General features: G+C 38.7%; 1 protein-coding gene across 1 annotated transcript; it reads left to right on the top strand.

Annotated features, from left to right (window-relative positions):
• The first annotated feature begins 2,019 nt into the window (after positions 1-2,019).
• On the top strand, positions 2,020-12,128 carry LOC139717113 (long-chain fatty acid transport protein 2-like). Its single transcript, XM_071628619.1, has 9 exons — positions 2,020-2,807; positions 4,548-4,757; positions 5,982-6,140; positions 7,051-7,175; positions 8,404-8,604; positions 9,125-9,218; positions 9,812-10,010; positions 11,107-11,204; positions 11,821-12,128. The coding sequence occupies exons 1-9, from the start codon at positions 2,213-2,215 to the stop codon at positions 12,126-12,128; spliced, it is 1,989 nt and encodes a 662-aa protein (XP_071484720.1). The 5' UTR covers positions 2,020-2,212.
• Positions 12,129-16,954: the final 4,826 nt, after the last annotated feature.

Genomic DNA, 16,954 nt, shown 5'->3' with positions numbered 1-16,954 from the left:
TGGAATTTATGGTGTAAACTCCTACAATCACTTCCAAATATAAATAAGAAACCTTCTCTTCTTAAATTCTAAAGGAGATGTCACCCAAGTGTCAGTAGATGCCGCATCTACAAGTATTTCTTTAATTTGTGATTCTGCCTTCCATACGTGCCTTAGATTCTTCTCTTATGTGCTTTGCTATCACACGCTGTGTCAGTCACTGCGCTGTGTATTATATGCTGATACAGCATTTGCCTTTAGATTCTTAATACATGTACATGTATGTGCTTTACTATCACACGCTGTGTATTCTTTGCTGATATAGCATTTGGTAAATCAACGCCATGTAATCAGTAATGATGCGCTGCCCGAGCGATATTTTAATGAGCTGTCGAGTTCTTGCTGATTGTGATTTTACCAAACTGACATTCAAACAAAACCACGTCTTCTTCTCTCTTATCTGTTCTTCTTAATTCTTCTATTATCTACTTTTTATTAATTTCTTTATTCCTTCTCCCTTGCTCTTCTTTTTATCGTCCCTCCTTTCCTCTTCATTTATTTTCCCTCTCCCATATATTCTAGCTGCAGTAGATTATTTTTCATCTTCCATCCACATCACATTGACATAATAAAATACATTTTGAGTTTGTTGTTTTATTTCTTCTTTGTGTTTTTGTCCATTAGATGTCCCAGATATGCAGTAGTATACATGTATGTACTTCGTATTTTGTTACCAATGATAAAGATTCTCTCGGTAATGTAAGGTTATATCACCCTTGATGTGCAACCATTACTCATGCATTGACTTTTGTATTCATTTTGCTACGCGTGAATCAGGTCAATTAATCGTAATTGCTATAATTTCATGCGAAATATCCTCTTACTATTCTAACCCAAAGCTACATCTTTATCACTTGGCTCATGGCCCCGATAGTTTCTGTTTGAATAAACGTCTAAACATGAAATAACATAAAAGAAGGCTTTTCTAGAACTAAAGACTTTTCTATAACTTGCATACATACAATCACAAACAAGCATACATAATATCATAAGCATTTATATTATGCATGCTTGTTTGTGATTGTATGTATGCAAGTTATATAATGTAAGATTGATGCATATATATACACTCCCATCCGTGTATTTATTCTCTGCCGTCTCTGCCTCTATCACTGTCGTTATTATTTTCACTATTGTTTTGATCATCACTATTTTTTTTTGTATATGATATCCATGTTTTGCATTCTGTCCGATTTGTCCTCAGTCTTGACAAAGGGCAGAAAGCCCGAAAGCTTGAATTAAAATCACTTGTGAGGATTCAATTAAGCAACGTCTACCGCCTCCTTACTCTCGTTATATATATGTATATATATATATATATATATATATATATATATATATATATAAGTAACAAAACTGCAACAAAGTTCATGCTGTATTCACCAACGGTTTATTTCTTCACACAAATTTTCGAGCGTCTCGCCGCCCTTTCTCAACAATTAAGAAAGGGCGGCGAGATGCTCGAAAATTTGTGTGAAGAAATAAACCGTTGGTGAACACAGCATGAACTTTGTTGCAGTTTTGTTACTTATCTTTTTATCTTGCCAACACGTGGACTACCTTATCAACATATACATATGTATATATATATATATATATATATATATATATATATATATACATATGTATATGTTGATAAGGTATATATATATAAACACATATCTATTTGTGTGTGTGTGTGTGTGCGTGTGTTTGTGTCCAAGGAAATAGAACGGTAGATGCCTAATAATGAGCAGACAAGGATCGCACACATTTCTTATTCCAAATATAAAAAAAAATCGTAACATAAGCATGTTTGGCTTTGTCATACAAGCCCTGAGAAAAGCATGGAAAGTAAAAGGCAGAGTGTATGATAATGTTATTCTTACGTGCATCCCTGCATAGGCATAAAATCACTGATAATATAACTCAAATGAGCTAGGAGAACGCATTGAACAGGACTTGATTCGCCACTCAGACAAAATGGAATTCACACCGCATTACAAACACGGCTTATCGGCGGGGTTCAAAGGTCCCCATGCATTAATGATTACCTGATCCTCATTAAAATCATAGAAAGGTTGAGCTGTAAGCAATCGTTATCCCTCACACTGAAGTCCTGAGTACCACCAGTCTTCCTACCCGTAATTACAAATCTATAAAGAGCATGTAGGACAAGGTGCCTTGTAGCAACATGGCGGTAGGATTTTGCCAAACTGCCGTAACCGGCGCACTGATTTCAGTCCTTGTTGGATGCGTGTGGATCCAACTTAAGCTTGAAAGAGGAGAACAAGGTGTTGCGATTTGGGATCTCTGTCTTTTGGCTGCTGCAGCCACTACTACAACCCTTCTGGTGGCATACACGTGGCTGCGAATCAATTACACGAACTGGTTTGAGGACGTCAAGTACTTTCTAAATTTAGTCAAATGGAACTCATCAATCCAGGAGAAAATGAAGTCTGGACAGACGATCCTCGATGTTCTCGATCGCCATGTCTACCATAAGCCCGATCACCCATGTATTCTATTCAACGACGAGGTGTACACTTATTCCGAGGTGGATAGGCAGGCTAATCGAGTCGCCCGCTGGGTAATGAACAGAGATCCCAGCTTACAGAAAGGCGATGCCATTTGTCTTCTGCTCCACAATGGGCCGGTGTTTGCTTGGACGTGTCTTGGACTAATGAAGGCAGGTATCGTGGTGAGCCTTCTAAACACAAACCTCAAACCAGCGGCTCTCATTTACTGCATGCAGGCCAGTGAAGCCAAGAAAATTATCTTTGGATCCGGTAAGACTAAATGAAAACGAATACCCCATTGGCCATTGTTGGCATTGCAGTTTGCTACAAACAACGTTTAAGGAGAAGGAGATTGTTGTGGCAATAATAAATAACAAATACCTATATTATTTATCAATTCATACTAATCTGAACGCTGCAACAATGTTATCCACTTGACACCGCTTAAATCTCAATATCCATGGCTGCAGACGTTGACGAGTAAGACATCGTGCCTATCATGGTTTAATTTTTTTTTCTATATTCTCTGATCCCGAAGATAGAGAGGCATGGTTTGGACATGCAATCCGTTCAAAAGTAACTAATTTCAACAATTACATAATATGACGCTTCCATCGGTGGATGGTTAGCCTACAGTATTTCGTGAGCGCGTGATGCATGGACACCGACATAACGAAAACATCAAGAAAATCTCACAAAATCTATTTGCTAAATATAGTAAATGAGTGCTATTGTAGAGTTAAACATAAATTACAGTTCAACACGCACATAATAACTTAGGCATGTAAAATACAATTCCAATTTGAAGATTGCCACACATAAACATCAGTGGGACTCGGTCAAGAAGCCGCATTTGGGTTATATTTCCTGTACAGAAGTAAACACGACATCTTTTTACCTACTTAACTATGGCTATTAATATATTTTATGTAAAAAAAATAAGGTGACTGTTTTTAACGATTTTGACAATGAATGCGCCTGATAACTGAAATTTCATATAAATTGTACCTATTGCAAAATAATTCTAGCAATCTTGAGTCTAGAATTCACTCCTCGTCCGCCACAACCGTTGGCTCAATTACATTTTTTTTTTTGCATCGACTACAGTGTATGTTAAAATCAAGTCAATGTTAGGCTAAGATCGACTTTGTGTAACAGTGAGTCGAATTCATTTAGACCAGCGCCAAATCGAACTTAGCTCGATATTTGCATGGACCTAATACACATGGACATTCATCGTATCGTTAATTAATTCATGCACTCGTGCATCTCAAAAGCGCCACAAAGACATTTTAGCATGCTTCAGTGCTTTGATCCCATGATCGTCACCGCCAGCAAGCCGGGAGAAGAACAAGACGGAGATTCGAAAAAAATCTAAAACTATATGCGCAGAAGAAAATAACTCACAAAAATCAAGTAAAGTGAATGTGCAGTTGTGGTGTATGTTAGGAAATCATACCTCAAACAATTTCGCTTGGGAGAAGCAGGCAGTTTTTAAAAGAAAGCTAACATTTGGGCAGAATGATTGTCATTTGTGATCTCAATATTTCATTTTTCTCCAGCTTATTCCAGATCAAAAGGGAGGGTAATGGTAGAGAACAGATATATCTTGCCACTAGGCAAGGTCTTATGCGTGTGCAAAAATGTGCGAATCAGCAATTACCCATCTTTTGACACGAAACTTTTAATGATCTCAGGTTTGCTGCTCCTCACCATCTGTATTTATTCAAAGACATTTCCGTCTGAAAAAGGCACATCAGCGAAACAAGACTGAAATGAGGGGAAAAGATTCTTTTGTTAGTGACGATACATGATCACACAATCGTTATTGTCCAGACACCTGAATGTACTCATTAAGATGTACATATTAAATCAGGTGTCGGCGACGATCATTACATCAAAGAAAGACTGCAGTGAACAGTCCATGTATATTAGGTCCATGATCTTTGTGAAACAGACCCCAGACTTATTCGAGAAAAGTGAAATGTCTTTTCTGTTTTCATTTCACAGACTTCCTTCCAGTCGTTGAGGGGATTCTTCCTGAGCTACTCGAACTCGGAATCGACGCGTGGCTGGTCAACGATGACAACAAGGAGAACATCAAGTCACCCCGTGAAGTGGTTACTATGGAAACATCGCACCTCCCAAAGGAACCCTACGCGAGGGATGCGTATTCATTGACCGACCTAGCTATCTACATATTCACCTCTGGCACAACAGGTAAGTTACTCATGTAAATGTGCATGTATACACATTTATATGGTGTAGTGTTCGAGATCGGTATTCTTTCTTCATAAATCGTAACATGGCCTTCATTTTTAACCCTAGCAGGTGGTCATCTCAAGAACTTCAAACATTATTAAAGCATATATTTCTACCCCTATGACGTGCACTCTGTCAGTTCTTTTTGATAAGCCTGAGATGAGTAGTAATCACATAATCCCCATTATCATTATCATAATCGTTGTCATTGATATCGTTATTTATAGTTTTAGTATCATCGTCGTCCTCATTATGATCATTATAACAATCTTCGCTTTTGTTGTTGTTTTTTAATCAGCAGGCACCACACAATTACTCCTCTCAGTTTTCTCATATACTAGCAGCATGCTATCAATGTCAGATAGTCGGCGATATTATGCTTTGGAGTGAAAGGCTTGTTTAAACTATTCTGATCCATTTTGTAAAAACATTTCCATACCAGGTTTACAGTTCTCACCATCCCCTACTTTACCTCATATTTTCCACCGAATCTCCACTGGAGGTATGCAGCAACATGCGGTGCAGTAGACCAGCAGTAGCCGAATGATTATATATCTCACGATCAGACTCCAGTCGAAATCATTCTCATTTCCTTTTTTCCAGCGTGAATGGATAACTGCCGATGTCTATGCGGTACGAACTTACAGATGATAGACAGTCCCATAAAAGAACTTATAAAGCACTGCTACCGTGTACATAATGTGAATAGTTATATGATTTATGTCCATCGTCAACATACTCTTACACATAAAAAAGAGAGAAAAAAGTTGGGGAAACAATCTTTGTTCCTGTTCAATATGTGAAAACGGTATGTATCAATGAAAGCAATGGCAGTAGATATTTCAAGTGGTGACGTCACAATGCTTTATTTTCAATCGATGTGGGAACATTATCTTTGGTCTTATAAGTGAACCATCCTTAGAGAACCTCTTCACCGAAATATTTCGATGGGCTTTAGGCTTAGGGATATACTGGTTCGATTTGTTCGATGTGTTGTATGTAAATTATGTGGTAAGAGATGAGAAATGGTGGCTAAACGTCAGCCCTGTCAGATCAGCAAAGGTGATCTATGAATGGTCATCTTAATCATCCAACTTAAGCAGACACACATATTCCCACACACTTATTCACAATTAACACAAACGGTCGGTGACCCATTCTCTTCTCCCTGCTTGGGTTTAGGCATGCCGAAGCCTGTGGTCGTATTACATCGGAAGATCATTCGCTCCACTTATCTCCACTTCTTTTCCAATATCACCCCTGACGATGTGTACTACGTGGCTCTACCCCTGTATCACTCAGCAGCGCTGCTACAAGGCGTCTTCTCCGTATGGTATTACGGTATGTTGTCGATCTTTCTTTTTTAATGTGGTTGATCAATCCCCTCCACTACACACACACAAACGCATTGTCTCCCTAAAACTGTATCAGACAGTAAAACTTACTCTTTGTAACGACAATTTGTCAGTCCTTATCTATGTTATTAATTCATGGAGAGAATACGGTTGGTTACCTAGTAAGCTTTGTTTAGTCCAACTTACTATGAGCATCTACGAATTTAGCGTCAGGTAATCTAGAGTTTCCACGCCTCTGCCAATCAACACACAATTTGAATTCTAAGGCACAATACCTGGGTTCACGTTTGATCATGAGGTCTATATATTTACACAATCTACATCTATTAGCAAAATGCAACGTGCCGCAATCACAACGCAACATTATGTGCACAGATGGCAGACAAATCAATGATAAATACACACAATATTGCTGGATTTAGGCGTTACTGCCCTAAAAAAGACTGATGGAATATGCATCCGTAGGCATATTGAGAAAGTAGCATAGACGATGCCATCAAATTATATATAATAGGACCTATTTTCATGGTATTTCATCTGACTTGTTGAACAGATCAGCCTATGCGTACTTCGTCAGCTTTTCCGTAAGAGCATAGGATCAATTATCGCATCTTAATCTGTAAAGGATTCAAGAGTAATTGATGACAGCTTTTGATCAGGTTGGATCTTAACACTCTCTCGTATGTTAAGCGGAGCATTACGTGATATTCTATAAAGACATGAGATTATTGTACTGTACTGATTAGTACCGTTGAGCCTGCAACTTTTGCAATGTACATCTCATCAAAAGCCGCACAATGTTTTTGCGGGTTTCTTCATGTTTACCCCTGTGTTTTTTATGCCTAGTCGATCGATATCGATAAGATTATTCAAGCTGTCTGTGTGTCGTTTTAAAGGTGGAACAGTGGCTGTGGCCAAAAAGTTTTCTGCAACTCGATTCTGGGATGACATCAGACAGCATCGTGCGACAGGTTTTCATTATATCGGTGAGATCTGCCGTTACCTGCTTGCTCAGCCCAAGGTGAGGATGACAGAGGAGCTTCACTTGGTATGACCTGCTTGGAATGGAAAGTCTCTCTTACTTTCACTCCACCCCACCTCTCTCTCTCTGATTTCTATATCTATCTATCTATCTAGCAGTCTGTCTATCTGTCTATCTACCTGTCTATCTATCTAGCAATCTTTCCATCTGTCCATCTATCTATATCTGTCTATCTATCTATCTTTCTGTCTTTCTATCTATATCTACCTATCTATCTATCTTCGTCGTTCAAGACTGCTGGTACACACTTCATTTCACAGGATCTTTATTATGAGCTCTACTTCGTCGCTTGTTTTCATGCCTTGAATTTTACATCAACATGGGTAATGTGAATGTCAGTCTAAAACAGTTGCAAATCCGGCCACATACGCACACACACACGCGCGCGCACACACACACACACACACGCACGCACACAAGCACACATAAACGCACACACACTTTCGCCTTTGAAAATGAATAATTCGTGGAGGGGGACTTGCAAACACATCGAAACCCAGGATCATTGGGAGAGTTCCCTTCTTGATATTGTTTGCCGAAGACGCTGAATAATGCCCCAGTCACATATAAACACGGATGCTCAAGGATCTACACGGTGATTCGGGGAGATCCGGGGACGTCCAGGGAGATCCGGGGAGATCCGGGATTTTGGTATGATTGTACACACGGTACCAACACGGCAGCTACACGGATAAGGCCGGAAGAGCGCGGCGTCTACACGGGCCAACACGGCATCTACACGGATCAACACGGCAGCTACACGGCAGCCACACGGACCACCTCGGATTGCTCTGCCAACACGGCAATCCCCGTCGGACGCCGGATGTTTTTGACCTCCAAAAGTTGCCGTGTTGGCCTCCCGGCGTCAACACGGATCTCTCCCCGGATCAGATCCGGGGTGGTCCGGGGTGATCCGGGATGTCTATGTGACTGGGGCATAAGACTTATTATGTGTAGCAGCATTCAAAAAACTTGGTATTGGAATACAAGAATTGTGTGAAGAACGGCAGAACCCGAGGTGGTGAAACATGCTTCCTCTAAAATCTACTCCATAGTTATTTTCGAATACTTTACACATACTTTATTAGGATGATAGGAGACCCCAAAACATGACAAAGCAAAGATTGATATGGTCCATGTGTATTTCTTATAAACTCAAAGGTAGTCACTTCATTACTAATCAATCTCCATCTCTGTTGCACCTTAGAAATCAAATGATGGAATATATCCACGCAAAATACGCTTCGCCCAAGGCAACGGACTTCGACCAGAAATCTGGCGGGAATTCCAGGAGAGATTCAAAGTGGGGAAACTATTTGAGATTTATGCAGCTACGGAGGGCAACTTTGGATTCATAAACATCGACGGAAAAGTTGGAACTGTTGGCAGATACCCATGGTTTCTGAAGGTTAGTCAATGTTGCCGTGACTTTAACAAATGCCACTCACTTGTTAAATTGCTATAAAATCGGTTTTCCTACTTTCGATGACGGATCTGAATTCTTGAATGACTTTGTTTCATATCCTACCGCTTCTCTGTCATTGAAATGCCTTCTATCGTCACTATGTTTATTCTAAAGAATTTAGAACACTATATAGGTCCGAATTCACGAAGGTGGTACAATGAAACCATGGTTTGAACCATGGACAAAAACCATGGAGCGCCAAGTGTCGCACGGAATATTTCGTTACTAAATTGGTCATTTCTTCGACAAAATGACCGTTCGTTAGAGAAATTATCATTTCGTGGACGAAATGTTCATTTTGTTTCAAAATAATCATTTCATCGACGAAATGACTGATTTTGTAACGAAATATTGCATGCGACACTTGGCGCTCCATGGTTTTTGTCCATGGTTTAAACCATGGTTTTATTTGTACCACCTTCGTGAATTCGGGCCATATGTCTTCATTACTTTACCCGAGCAGACGATGAAAGACGATGTGGAGATCGTGGATTATGACTACGGGAGCGGTGAGCCGAAGCGGGGAGAAGATGGTCTCTGTGTGCTGTTACAAAATGGTGTGTATACCAGCTTCACATCTCACCACAGAGAGTGACACGAAGTGACAGTGTCTTATGTTGAATGTGTTGTATCATACAAACTCTTGATGTGTCTCCAGACTGTCATGCAGACGTGACACAGTCAACATTGATATTTTGATCATCGTGCAATTGTGATTAACGTAGGGCCATCCGAGTTAAGCTGGTTTGATTAGTGTATTTCCGAACCAACTTTTACGTCATATTACCTGGGGTAGGCCTGCATCTACAAAATAATTATTATGCTGTTAGTCCGAATGAGTGGAAGTATTTAAGAAAACATGCAAAGTGATATTTCAACCACTCGATGTCATGGAATAGATTCGGCTTCCGGTCCACACAACGATTTGTCCACTGTTTGTCTTCCAAGCATTCAACTCTGAATTTTAGTAAGCCGTGCAAGTGATTCAGATATGAATGCAAGACGAAAACGACATCTGTATGTACATTGTATTTGAATAGCATTAAATGTATAATAACGTGGTAAATCGAGGGCTCGCTATACGTAAAGAATAATGATCACTTACATTCTATTCCCTTCTACTTAAAAAACAAAAACAAAAACAAAAAAGGTCAGACCGGGTTGGCCCTAAGCAAGGTGAATGAAAACAGTCCCTACACTGGCTACAAGGGACCCGAGATAATGAGTAAGCGGAAACTGGTTAGCGGTGTAAAACAGACTGGGGACGTGTACTTCAACACGGGAGATCTTCTCATGATTGACCACGACGGCTATGTCTACTTCAAGGATCGAGTCGGAGACACATTCAGGTATAACTATCTATAGGTACCTATTCATCATTTATTTCCATTAAGAGATATCGTTTAGAAAGATCGAATAACGAACAAACAAACATATCCACGAGTAAAAAAGAGGAAGCACGATAATCGACAGAAGTAGCTTACATTGATCAGTTGTTACAAATTTGATTACAGCGTTACTGTTCCAAAGAGTACTAGTAACCTATAATGGTTGGTTGTATAAAGAAGATGGAAGTCGGTGTACAAAAAGAGCTAAAGGGGTTGTGTAACATACACCAAGAATATGTTAAATACCAGAGCATTACAAGGTTTATTTACAATCGTGCTCATCCTGAAGTAATTTTAAGATTTTATATTAGCAGTGTCATCAATCGTTAAACCCTAAGAGTAAAAAGTGTTTCATAGACAGAAATGAACGAGTTTCGAATTTGGATACTCTGTAAAGACGAGGGAAGTAGACTCCATGAATTGTGGCCTATATATATAGAAATGATTTTAGAGACAATATGGCAAGGTCTCATCATGAGAGTTTCAATAAACGAATTGTTTATTGTTTTGGGTGTTCAATCTATGTATCATAACTCAAAGGTAAACATTTGCGTCCACATTAACCCTCTGTCAGCCCTATTCATTTCCTGTCCATAGGTTGCGTGTGTGAAATTTGTGCACATTCTCTCACAGACGGGGTTAGGGAAGTAAATGTAAAAAGTAAAGATGCAATAACGATTTTATGTAAAATTTTGTATTTCTTATATTCAGAGGAGTTAAGATATTAAATACATATGTTGTAAATGTATAATTTTGGTAATTTGTGTTTTTCCGCACCCATCACTCCTTAGCCCCCTCCCCCTTTCCACATACACAAAAAAGAAAGAAAGAAAGAAAAGTGATTACAGTAAACTCCCGTTATAACGAAGTCCTCGAGACCGGCAGTTTTCTTTCGTTATATCGAAATTTCGTTATAACCGAACAAATAAACAATAAAAATGCATAGAGTGGATAATGTTGCGGCTGAATTTTTATTTTGTTGTAACCGGAATTTCGTTATAACCGTGTTCATTATATAAACGGGAGTGCACTGTACAATCAATTTCAATTTTCGCAGATGGAAAGGGGAAAATGTGTCTACGACGGAGGTTTCGCAGGTCATCAATACGTTTGACGCCATTCTCGAGGCAAACGTGTACGGAGTTACAGTACCAGGTTAGGGATGATTGTTTCAGCATGGAGCCATTCGTCACCATGGCAATTTTCTGCTTTACAGATCTCCTAATCATTGTAGGGCAAGATTTGAAAATATACAGAGAACACTACAGTTATATACATCATACATATTATGAAGAGTTTGTTTGCAAAAACAGATAAGTCCATATTTGCCAAATGGAGATATTTGCGATTAAAGGTCAAGAAAAATAAAGAGAATAATAAGAACATTTTTGCTTCTTTTGACCATAACTTCAAAAATATACCTTTGTATGTAGTGACCAATACATCATTTAAAAGGTATTATTTTGCACTTTATGACAGAGATCGTACTTCAAAATCTTCAAAAATGGACTTATCGGTTTTTGCAAACAACACCTTCATATCATTTATTCATTTTTGTTGATATTCCGGCAAATTTATAACATTAGTTTGAGTCGAATATCATTGTTTAATGTCAAATCTGTATAATTATTGTTAGTACATTATTCCAAGTGAACAATAAACGCAAGTCTACTTACACATAAATACCAATGTTCTTCTAGGCCTACACACAGAATGGAGTGACATTTCACCTTTAATCAAACTCTTTCTTTTCTCTCTGACACACGACAAGATCAAGACGGGAGAGCAGGCATGGCAGCCGTCGTTTTACGAGCAGGCCATCACATCGACTGGCACGCCCTCTACGCACACATCAGGTCATGCCTACCGAGCTATGCCTGTCCCAAGTTTGTGCGTGTCATGGACCAGATGGACATCACGTCGACGTTCAAACACAAGAAAACCACTTTGGTCAAAGAGGGTTTCGACATCGAGATCATGAAAGACGACATCTTTATTATCGATACCACACAGGAGACGTTTGTACCGATGACAAAATACCACAGCAAACTGATAAGCAATGGAACATTGAAACTATAATCCTCGTTGTGCGTGCAATGTTGTAGATATCATAGATAGATAGATAGATAGATTGCATGGATAGATAGATAGATAGATTACATGGATAGATAGATAGATAGATAGATAGATAGATAGATAGATAGATAGATAAACGGTATTATATTGAGGTATCAATGCCTCGCAGTCGTAAGACTGAATTGCACATCGAATTACATCGTAAAAGAGACTAAACGGATTACAAAACAAGCATTCATACAAAAGAAACAAGTAAAAAGTATAATAGAGATCATAAAACGAGGTTGTACGACAGGACATGTAGACGCAGTAGCGGATCCAGAGGGGGCACACCCGGGCGCGCGCCCCCTCTTTATTTGTTGGTAAAACAAAAGAAATAAAAAGAAAAAAATGAGATGAAACCCGGAAGTAGCACCAGAAATATTGTTCTCGCCCCTCGATATTCACACTCTCTCTTTCAACACCTCTCCCTCTCTCCTTTCGCTCTTTGTCACTTTCACTCGCTCTTTCTCTCATGTTCTTGAATATACACCACTACGCTCCTGCTGATTTCCTATCTCTTATTGTTACACACAAGTGATCACACACGCGCACCTGACATGCTTTAGCATCAGAGCCTTACTAGTCGATGAGATTCTTCTCGGGAGATACTATACACAATGTAATGAAATTTATATTGCACTGGACTAATTACGGGGAAATCTAAAAATGTACAAAATATTTCTACAAAAAGGTACAAAGGCAAAGTCTGGTATAAGCGGTTGGAATGGAGGAGGGTATAAAAATATTAATAGAAGGAAGGGAAAAGAAGGTGTATGACAACAAGAAGCCGAGTGAGCGGGATATACGAAAACCAAGGGCGGTCAAGAGAGAAAGAGGGATAGAATAGAAATGTTGACTGCAGCAAGTATGAAGCATTTCTGCGTGGCATAATGTCACCTATACATTGTGCATCATAAAAAACAACAACAAATTATCCAATATTTTAAATAACATATAAAATCAATTTTTTCATATAAAGTGTAAACCACAAACTCTACACACATACCTCTTGATGCAAACACATATCATCAATGTGGTACGAATGAGAAAAAAGAGATCAAATCAATAAACATAAAACTAGATCTAAATAACATGAAATGCATCATCCGAATACAACATGTACGCCTTCCATAATATTGGGTAAGCTAATTCTACTTCTCGTAAAGTGAATGTGTGCACTTAAATGTGATTATTAAAGATGCAATAACGATTTTATCAAAAATTTTGTATTTCTTATATTCAGCTAATTCTACTTCTCGTAAAGTGAATGTGTGCAGTTAAATGTGGTTATCATTACACTTTTTTTAACAATAATACAATACAAGACACTGCTCAAAAATGACATTATATGAATTTAGATATCAAAAGTCATAGACATTGGGGAGGGAGCAAAAGCCAAGTAAACGAAAAGGACGCAGGGAGCATTAAAAAAGAGAGAAATGAGAGTTGAGGTACATTGTGATGACAAAAAAAAAATCCGAGTGAGCCAAATATGAGAGGTCAAGAGAGAAGGGGAGATAAAAGTGTTGATACATGTATATATACACGCAACGGTATATAAAAACCTATTCATTGCACCTCAAAAGCTACAAAATGAATATACCTGTTTATACAAAAATATTATCGATGCAGTATACACACGTAGATAAAACGGAGAAGCCAGTCAATAAATATTGTCATAAAACTTGATGAAAATATTGTTAATTCATCATCCAAATACACACCTCATGCATCACAATTGTATTGGGTGAGATGATTCTACTTCTCTTGACTTATTGAACCGTTATCAGTATTGTATTGATATGATACGATAATATGAGAAATACTCACATTCTATGGCAGATGACAAAACGAGTTTGCATACAATATGTTAGAATATGTCTTTGCTTGTGTGCTATTAGACTTTTTTCCATTTCTACATACCTATGGCATAATAATGCTTCACGAAGTAAGAATCACCTAGAGATACATGACATCTTTTTCAATGAATTTCATATCTATAGAATGTTTGCATTGGCTTGGTACCCTATATTTTATTGCAAAAAGTTGAAAATATAATAAATCATGTATGTTAGGTTTCCCTATACCTGTTACATCATAAGAATATAAACGCATTAGGCCAAGTAAAAAAAGAAAGTAGTTTCTCGTCCGGGTTTTTTGAGCAAGGCGATGAGGGAGGTCCTTACTATTTGATATCTTACTATTTTTTCAAGGATCGTCAAAATGAAAGTAATATGTGTTTCTCGTCCGGTAATTCTGAGAAAGGTAACGAGAGAGGGCTTTACAATTGTCTATATTCAATTTATGAAATGAAATATCACTCTGGTAGCTGTGTTATGAGACCAGGTCCCAAGTGTACGTCTTGCCTGCACTCTGTGCATTTTCAAACAAATAGATATATGTGCCATACTTGAAATGAAACTTCATGCATGCAGAAATACATTTGCTTTTTCTTTCCACTACAGATGTCAAGGGAAAATGACCATCTCAATACTGGTATTTAGTGTTGTAATGGCTTTTCTGATACCAGTGTTCTTGCAATTCTGATGTATTGTGCTATTAATTGAAACAGGTATAAAACATGTCTTTCAACAAATGTACGACTGAAATAAATTCCATGATATTCAAAACACTGCTTTATTTATTGGCGTTTGTGACTTTTTGTGTCCACACAGCTGGTATGTATATCTGCAGTTCTTTACAGTACAATTGTAGCACATTCAACTGGAAACTGGCTTGTACAATTGCAGATGGATGTCAAAATGATACTGATATGGCATTCTAGCATTAAACGTTTAAAGATGTTTCTTCATGTTCTAAAAAGACATTTGATAATCACTCATTATTTGGATGATGAATTATTGTATAACAGTACACACTACAGATGATACCACTCACGGCTGTGTCCGTGAATTTACATCGTGAAGAAAAGTATCCCGCAGAAATACGAGACAAACCAGAATCCGTGGAAAAGTTATTTATTTTGTAGATACACCCATTTAATAATTCTACATTTGCTGGAAAAGTGCATTCATTTTCTCTTCAAAATAGAATGTATCGCCGTGACAGACCAGGGGATGGGGACCCTGGACAGCTACAAAACACGCACACTTTGCCGATATACGGTGCGGCACGGCCACTGCACTGGCACCAGGGAGGTGTGGACCTCCCTGCTGGCACCGTACCTTCCGACACAGCACACACATGCACATAGTCACAATGACATGAAAATGTATACAAACTCGATACCGTACAATCTTCACAAGCATTTGTACAGTACAATTCATCCGCTCAAAATATCAGAAACGGGGAAAACTACGAACAACGCGCGAAATATGCGTGGAATATCAGCGATTGTTCGCAAAAATGTTGCCGCTATCGCGTTCACTACGTACCGAGTGCGCTGTACATCACAGCCCAGTAGGCCGGCCCGCCGCGCCGCCCATCCAACTACAGTGCAGTTCGACTGCTTTGTGGGTCATTCCTTCTTGCCGATCGGCCGAGCTCGCAGTGTGAAATGCATGCGTTATTACATACGCACTACACACAGAAGCTACAACTGTACTACAGTCTACAGCTAAGTAGAGGACGCAAGGCGTAAAAATTAGAAATGAGACGTCACGATTGGTAGGTGAATTGTCGATCTTTTCTTTTTTTTCGGCGGCCGAAAAAATAGTAAAATATCAAAAGAGTCGATGCGGCAACTGAAAATCGATGCGGGCGGGGAGCGGGCTGGGACGAGAATTATGAATTTCTTGGTATTTTCAGCGCCATTTTGAAAATAGCAAATAGTAAAAAATTCGATGCGGTGGCCAAAATCGATGCGCGCGAGGACGAGAAACTGGTTTCTTTTTTTACTTGGCCTTATATGCATATCAACTTTGCGTACGAGATATCAACCGTATACAATATGCAGTGCTTGACGTGTTTAAAGTGCATGGTGATAGTAAATGTAATAACAATTGTGATTGTTTCCCTAGATGCAATAAATTCTATCTTTAATCAAATGAAGTATATTCAAATACACTTTGCTGTTCTTCACGTGTCTCTTATTAGGTGATCCGAGTATCCTCTCGGATCACCTATTGTATCTGTACGGATTCTTTCTTCTTCTTCTTCTTTCTTTATTTCTCCCCAAAAGTTGTGCAGAGGTTAGCTCAGAAAGTACTATGCCTATCAAGTTCAAACTTATACCATGTATGTATCGTGTCCCAAAGACGGCAATCGAACTAAAATCAAAGTGATCAGTCGACCGTGACGTCACTATGACGTCATTATATGAAAACACATTCTCAATCATATCTCATTAATGGAATGAAGTTTTTCAATGAAATTTACGTCACATATATTTCAAATTATGCGTATTCTACTCATATTCTCAAAATTTACATTTTCTCTTGGTACGTGCGCGTACGCGCGCGTTGAAATATTTGTATGCTCAAATCGAGCTCAAATCTTTTTTGCACACGTTTCAGACCATTTGGAGCATTTTTTGAAAAATTGAAAAAATCGGACGGACGCGTACGCGCGCGCGCATATACGCACGCACAGCTCATATGCAATAGAAATTTTCAGTTTTTTCACACGGATCGGATGTCCACAATGTCAAGGAATATTTCTATCAAGTTTCAAGTCGATCCGACTCAATATGACGTCATACGGGCCCGTCAAATTCAAAATTCCGCGCGTGCGTCAATGGGGATACACTGTGCAGCTATGCCAAAAAACCGCCAATTTTAAATCGGATTTTACTCGTCAGGATGGACGGTGACCCCCCATTTTCTTGA

This window comes from Diadema antillarum, unplaced genomic scaffold (genome assembly GCF_040938485.1).
Source record: "Diadema antillarum isolate AM-2024a unplaced genomic scaffold, OU_Dant_1.0 scf00000071, whole genome shotgun sequence".
Classification (NCBI taxonomy): domain Eukaryota; kingdom Metazoa; phylum Echinodermata; class Echinoidea; order Diadematoida; family Diadematidae; genus Diadema; species Diadema antillarum.
Note: the sequence above shows the minus strand (reverse complement) of the source record. Positions and strands in the feature narration are given on the sequence as shown.

What these genes read in the sequence shown, in the direction of transcription:
- LOC139717113 (XM_071628619.1), top strand. Translation starts at nt 2,213, where the DNA reads ATGGCGGTAGGATTTTGCCAAACTGCCGTAACCGGCGCACTGATTTCA. An exon ending in CTTCTCCGTATGGTATTACG is followed by an intron (nt 6,141 to 7,050) that starts GTATGTTGTCGA and finishes GTCGTTTTAAAG; the next exon opens with GTGGAACAGTGGCTGTGGCC. An exon ending in GATACCCATGGTTTCTGAAG is followed by an intron (nt 8,605 to 9,124) that starts GTTAGTCAATGT and finishes TTACCCGAGCAG; the next exon opens with ACGATGAAAGACGATGTGGA.